This window comes from Haemorhous mexicanus, chromosome 24, assembly GCF_027477595.1.
Source record: "Haemorhous mexicanus isolate bHaeMex1 chromosome 24, bHaeMex1.pri, whole genome shotgun sequence".
NCBI lineage: Eukaryota > Metazoa > Chordata > Aves > Passeriformes > Fringillidae > Haemorhous > Haemorhous mexicanus.
Genome location: NC_082364.1, coordinates 2,006,659 through 2,013,419, shown reverse-complemented (window position 1 = coordinate 2,013,419; position 6,761 = coordinate 2,006,659). Strand labels below are relative to the sequence as shown.

The window sequence follows — 6,761 nt, the reverse complement described above, 5'->3', positions numbered from 1 at the left end:
ATCTCCCTCCCTCTGGGACAGGATGCTCGGAGGCATCGACCCCTTCTGGGGGCCAGGAGACCCCCGGGGGGTGGGCGATGGCTCACTGGGGGATAAGCCTGGCAGGGCTCGGGAGGGGGGTGGGAAATGGCTCCGGGCATCCTGCCTCACATCCCGCTGCCCTATTCAGCGGTGCCCGGGGAACTAGCGCTAATTGGCATGGAGTTGGAATGAAGCCTGGATGCCACCGGGCTTCGCTTTAGAGCCTGGGAAGAGGGGAAAGAAGAAAATAAAGCGGGGTAGCTTTTTTGGGGCGGGGGTTCAGCTTTACAAAACACCCTCCCTAAAGAAAACCCCAACTTAGCTGAGTGGGATGCTCAGAGCCCAAAATCCCTTTGGATTGTCCGCGGAGGGGATGGCAAACCTCAGCTGGGCTCGATGGGGTGATGCCCCCCCACCCCAAGTGTGTCCCGGGAACTGGGGGTCTGTAACCGGGGAAAAAAATTGCAAATCTGAGTGTTTTTTCCTCAAATAAATGTCAGCTCGAGGCCTCCGAGGAGGCGAAAGCCACCAGGACACAGGGCTCTATTGAGAAAAGAAAGAACAAAAAAGAAAAAAAAAAAAAAAAAAAGGGAAAAAATAAATTAGCCGGGCGAAGCGCCAAGCCGGGAGCTCCGAGGGACGTGCCCGGAGTGGGGAAGCGGAGCAATTCGGGGGGCGAGCCTGCCCGAAATGTGGGGAGCGCCGGCTGCCCCGCGGGGCCACCCCGCTCCCCCCTGCCTGCTGCCGGTGACCTGGCTTCTGGCGCTGCACGCAGGTAGGGAGTTTTCCCTTTTTTTCCACCGTTTTCCCGTTTTTTCCATGGGTCTTGGGGATATCCAGATGGAGGGTGAGGGCCGGGGGGGGTGACGAGGGTGGTGATGCCCTATGGGGGGGGTTGGAGGGAGGGTTGTCGCGCTGTCGAGCGTACCCTCTGCTTGGGAGCTGGGAAAAAAGGGGGTAAAATTGGAATGAAAACTGGGGAAAACACTTTTCTGGAGCCAAGCAGGTCCTGATGTGGGGGAGGATTTGGCACTGCCCCCACCCTGAGCTTCTATCCATTTTTTTTCTTCTCCAGACCCCATTTTTTCCCAATTTTTTTAGCATCTCCAAATATTTTCTCTTACCCATTTTTCAACTTCCCTTAAAAAGTCATTTTTCACCCCATTTCTAGTCTTGCCTCATCCCACTGCAACCCTGGTTTTCTCCATCATTTTTTTTCTAAATTCTCACGTTTTGGAATTCAATGACCCCCAAACCACCCCATCCCAGGTCTGGAGACACAGAAAATCATCTTCAACAATTTTGTTCAATTTTACCAAAGTTTGTGCCCAAAAGCAGCTCTGGGGAGGCCCCATTTCCCTTCAGATGGGATGGATGGATGAAAAATAAAACCGACTGGGTTCTTTGCTGGCTTTGATCTAGACCCTAAAAACAGCCAGGGCTGCAACGAGGACACCCCAAAAATACTGCAGGGCTTAAAAAAAAAAAAAAAATAGGGGTTTGTGCCACAAAATAGTGTGAAAATGAGGATTTTTGGTGGGCTTTTTCAACAAAAGCCATTGAAAAGGGCTGGGAGATCTCCACCCCTAAGCCAAGGCTGCTGTAGGAAAATGGAACATTTCCTGATTTATTAATGAACTCTCAATATATTTTTTTTATCCAGAGTGGAGAAAAAACTAGGAATAGGGTTAAAAAAGGGGGAAGAAACAGTTAAAGAGTGGCGCACGGGGAGGGGGCAGGGATGCATTGAAGGCCACATCCCCATCCCATGCCTTGGCCTTCCCCGTGGGGTGAGGGTTCCCCTAAATTTGGCCAGTCGGGGCATGTTTGTGGCGCTGCCGGGGAGGACGGACGGACGGACGCTGCATACCAATAGGTCCCATGACTTTTCGGGCTTGTTTAAGGCCTTTCTTGCTCCTGCTTCAGCCGGCCCAGCTGGTTTTCCCACTCTCCCCTCCTCTTCAATATGGGGTTTGTTCGCTGTCGATGACGGTATCCCTAGGGGGGCTCACGGATGGCACCTCTGGGATGTCAGGATGGGGATGCTAAGGTATTTTGGGGAGGGAGAATCTTTTGGAAAGTGCCCTCCCCCAGAAAATCATGGTTTTACACTTTTTCCCTGCCTTTTTTGGCTTAAAACCAGCGATGAGGAGCAATGCACGTGCATAGACTCTCGTGATGCAGTTTTGCATCTGAGGGGGCTTTGTCTGGACAGGAGCAACCAATGGCAATGGGGGTGGGATACAAAATCCTTCCCCCCACCATTTTGGGGGAATTAAGGTATCTTTGCAAGGCATTGCTCTGATCAGAGCACTGGCATTTCTCACTCCCAGGCAGTTTTTGCAGGGCAATGATAAAACTTTGCCAAGGGTTGCCTCGACCTGCCTCCCACCCCCTGCATTTTTGCGAGTGATGTGTGCATTTTTGCAAAGGGTTGCATCGACCTGGCTGCAGGAGCACTCCCTCTGCATTTTTGGGGGTGATAGATGAATTTCTGCAAAGGATTGCATTGACCCAGCTGCAAGAGAGCTCCTGCTCAAGCCCTGCACATTTTGGGGACACCACATGCATTTTTGCAGAACCTAGCAATAGGAGGTGTGCCATCCACTCCTCCTCCTTGCATTTTTGGGATGATGCATGCATTTTTGCAAAGTGTTAATTATGTTGACCTGGCTGCAGGAGCACTCCCACCCCCAATGCAGCTTTGGGGGGCGATAATGCATCTTCACAGAGGGTTGTATTGACCCACCTCCCATGCCCAAAGCAATTTTGGGGGTGATTTCTTGATTTTTTTCATGTTGCATTGATCTGAGTGCAGGAGGGGCCCCACCCCTCACGCTCTTTTGGGGTCACACGTGCATCTTTGCAAAGGTTATGGAACCGAGCTGGGCACCTTGGGGGTGCTCAGCACAGCTCCAGCTTGGGGTTTCCCTGTTTCCTCCATGCTCGGCACCCCACTGTCTCTCCCCACACCCCAAGGTCTGCTGGCAGGGGTGAACATCACCAGCCCCACGCCGCTGGTGCGGGGCACGGCGGGCAAGGCGGCGCTGCTGTCGGTGCGCTACGCCAGCGCCAGTGCGGACAAGCCAGTGGTCAAGTGGCAGCTGAAGAGGGACAAACCCGTCACCGTCGTCCAGTCCATCGGCACCGAGATCATCGGCAACCTACGGCCCGACTACCGCGACCGCATCCGCGTGCTGGAGAACGGCTCGCTGCTCATCAGCCCCCTGCAGCTGGCCGATGAAGGCGCTTATGAGGTGGAGGTGTCCATCACCGACGACACTTTCACCGGCGAGAAGACCATCAACCTCACCGTGGACAGTAAGGGCAAAGGCATCCAGGGGAGACTGGGTTATCCATGGGATGTCTTCCCTGAGCACATATAGGGAGGGCTTTCTCCAGCTGGGAGGTGGTTTTGGGGGTTTCAGCCACCTCAAGTTGGCGGGGTTTTGATGTCTCTCTTCGTGCCCCCTGAGCCCATACACCCCCTGAAACGTGGCATCACTGTGGTTCCTCTACTTGCCCACAGTTCCCATCTCAAAGCCACAAGTGCTGGTGGCCTCCTCAACAGTGCTGGAGCTCAGTGAGTTCTTCACCCTCAACTGCTCACACGAGAATGGCACCAAGCCCACCTACACCTGGCTGAAGGACGGGCGGCCGCTGAGCAACGACTCCCGCCTGCTGCTCTCCCCTGACCAGAAGATCCTCACCATCACCCGTGTTCTCATGGCCGACGATGACGTCTACAGCTGCCTGGTGGAGAACCCCATCAGCCATGGCCGCAGTGTCCCTGTGAAGCTCACTGTTTACCGTAAGCCACCCCTTCTCCCCTCCTGTACTCCCGGGTTTGGCCATCCCTTGCAGATGATTTCAGCTAAAATTTTTGGGGGGTTTGTCCCCCCTCATTCCTCTCCTGCAGGCCGGAGCTCTCTCTACATCATCCTGTCCACGGGCGGCATCTTCCTTCTTGTCACCCTGGTGACAGTTTGTGCCTGCTGGAAACCCTCCAAGAAGTACGTGTGGAGATAACATGGGAGACAAAGGGGGTTGTCCCATCTTATGCCATCCCGTTTTTTCCCATCCCATCTAGTCCTTACCATCCTATCTCATCTCATCTTGACACATCCTATCAGATGCCCTGCGAAGATATGCCATGCCCTGCTGTGCCATGCCATGACATGCCCCGCTGTGCCATGCCATGACACGACGTGACATGATGTGCTGTCCCATCCCATCCCACTCCATCCCATCCCTGCAGTACTTGACCCCTCCCTGGATGAGCCACAGGCAGTTGCCCCATTCCTCTAACACGATGCCAGTGCTGCCCCATCCATCCCCTACCCCTTTCCAGGGAGAAGCGACAAGCAGAGACACAACCAAGCTCTGACTACGCCGAGCAGGACGAGGAGCGCCTGAAGCACGAGGGTGAGTGCCGGCCTGGCGTGGCAGCGGTGGGCTGGGGGGCACCAATGCTCCTGGCATGGTGAGCAGCACCTTGCTTCCACACAGCCGAGGGCATCCCACGGAGCGGCGAGCACGAGCGCAAGAACCCGGTGGCTTTGTACATCCTTAAAGATAAGGTGAGAGCCGGTAGCACCAGTAGCACCAGTAGCACGCTGGCAGCGTCCCAGACAGGGTCTCGCACACGTCCCACGTTTTTCCCCTCTTGGCCTTCGGCAGGACTCGCCGGAGGCGGAGGAGGATTCACTGCCTGAACCCCGCGGCACGGTGGAACCCGGCTACACCAGCTCGCCAGTACCAGCAGCCGGCCGCTCGCCGGGACCAGTGGGGCGCTCGACTCGCCGTTACCATCGCTCGCCAGCTCGCTCGCCCGCCTCGACGCGGACCCACAGGTCACCACCGGGCTCGCCGGCGCGGTCCCGCGGCGCTCCGCGGCTGCTGCGGACTGCCGGCGTGCACGTCATTCGGGAGCAGGAGGAGGCCAACGCCGTGGAGATCAGTGCCTGAGCAGAGGGGACTGTGCGCGCTTCGGTGGCAGGGGGCAAGCGAGCAGGGACACCAGCACGGCCACACTTCCGCCACCGAGCGAGCGGGGACACCGGCACAGCCCTGCTCCCAGCACTGGGCGTCATTCTGCTCGGCGTAAAGTCACTAATTTCCCATTGATACCACCCAGAGCTCCCCTCTTCCGTCCCCCATCTTCCTGGGGCATCGCTTTAATGGCTTTCTCGCCGGGACGAGTGTGCACACGCGTGTGCAGAGAGAACATGCAATCAGTGCACGGAGAGAGCGTGCCAGAGGGTGCCTGGAGCATGCAGAGGGAGCGTTGGAGCACTGCACATGTGCATGGAGCGTGCAGGAGGACACATGGAATGTGCACATGGGGGCGGGCACGAGGGTGTGCAGCAAGTGTGCACACAGTGTGCGAAGAGGATGCACAGAGCATGCAAGAGAACACGCGGAGCCCATGGAGAGAACACACACGGAGCGTGCAGCTAAGGCTGCGAAGAGTGTGAACAGAGTGTTTATGGAGTGTGCAGTGTCCACTGAGCCTGCATGGCCTTTGTGAGCGTGCCAGCCCTGCGTGTGTGTTCCAAGCATGCACAGAGTGCTCAGAGTCCATGCAGAGAGCGCCCGTGAAGAGTGTGCAGGGAGTGTAGGGAGGGAGCATGCACACAGCATTTGCACAGGACATGCACGCAGCATGTGATGAGTGTGCAAAGAGGGTGAGCATAGAGGGTGTGTGCAGTGCTTGCACGAAGCACACACAGAGCTTGCAGGGGGTGTGTGGAAAGAGTGTGCACAAAGCGAGCAGCTGATTGTGCTCAGAGCATGTGCAAGAGTGAACCTGCAGTGCTGGCTGCACCTCCACATGCGTGGAGCCTGCAGTGAGTGTGCAAAGAGTGTGTGCTGTGCTTGCACAGGGTGTGTGTGGTGCTTGTGCAGACAGCCAGCACACAGCAGCTGAGCATGCTTGGAGTGTGCACACGCACACGGGGAGCACACACACTGCATGCCCAGCATCCCTGCATGCACACGTGTGTGCAAGAGCACGGTGCCTGCCCGCCATGGCACAGCCCCCATGCATGGAGCAGGACATGCACTGGCACACAAGCTCGCCCAAGGGCACAACACGTATCAGGCGGTCTAAGCAGGGGGCTCCCTCCTGCCCCCCAGCTCCCCAGCTGCAATGTCCCCTAAACGTGGGCTGGAAGCCCCGGTCCAAGCATTGCCCCTTTGCCATGGTAGGATTTTCTGTGAAAATCCCCCGGTTTTGGGGCACACAGCGCTGTCTCTCCCCAAGCCTTCATGGGAAATAGGTTTAGGATGAAAAGCAGAGAGTGGCTGGCCAAGCGAGCCGGGCCCTGGGGCACCCGGGGTGGGTGCTGGGGCACCCCGGAGTGCTCGAGGTGCACTACTAACCAATAAACTAAACGTACTACCCATCTGGTGGTGGCACCCTTGGGTGTCTTTGTGGGACAGGGGTCCCCCAGGGTGGGGGGACACATGAGAAGTGGCTGACAGGTAAGACCACACAAACCCAAGACACCTGGCTGGCACTCAAACTGGCACTTTAATGCATGGGAGGCCCTGGGCAGTTCCTTCTGGTACCTACTGATGGCATCCTCAGCTGAGAGCCCGTTTCTTCTTAATTTGTCTTCCTCTGAACATGGCGAAGGAAAAGGGGAATTTATTCTGACTAATTAAATTCATTAACTGCTGGTGTCCCCCACTCTACTGTCTCTGAGTGCTGCTAGTGCCACGGTAGCCGGGCACTC

The 6,761-nt window shown here is 56.5% G+C and overlaps 1 protein-coding gene across 1 annotated transcript; it reads left to right on the top strand.

Annotated features, from left to right (window-relative positions):
• Window positions 1–641: 641 nt before the first annotated feature.
• On the top strand, window positions 642–6,715 carry HEPACAM (hepatic and glial cell adhesion molecule). The gene is made up of 7 exons (XM_059867245.1): window positions 642–796; window positions 3,001–3,342; window positions 3,551–3,832; window positions 3,941–4,034; window positions 4,373–4,446; window positions 4,531–4,601; window positions 4,702–6,715. The coding sequence occupies exons 1-7, from the start codon at window positions 712–714 to the stop codon at window positions 4,987–4,989; spliced, it is 1,236 nt and encodes a 411-aa protein (XP_059723228.1). The 5' UTR covers window positions 642–711; the 3' UTR covers window positions 4,990–6,715.
• Window positions 6,716–6,761: the final 46 nt, after the last annotated feature.

Bases quoted from the DNA above. Each gene is read 5' to 3' on its own strand.
- HEPACAM (XM_059867245.1), top strand. From the start codon at position 712: ATGTGGGGAGCGCCGGCTGCCCCGCGGGGCCACCCCGCTCCCCCCTGC. The intron at 4,447-4,530 runs GTGAGTGCCGGC...GCTTCCACACAG, and splicing joins GGAGCGCCTGAAGCACGAGG to CCGAGGGCATCCCACGGAGC. The intron at 4,602-4,701 runs GTGAGAGCCGGT...GGCCTTCGGCAG, and splicing joins TGTACATCCTTAAAGATAAG to GACTCGCCGGAGGCGGAGGA.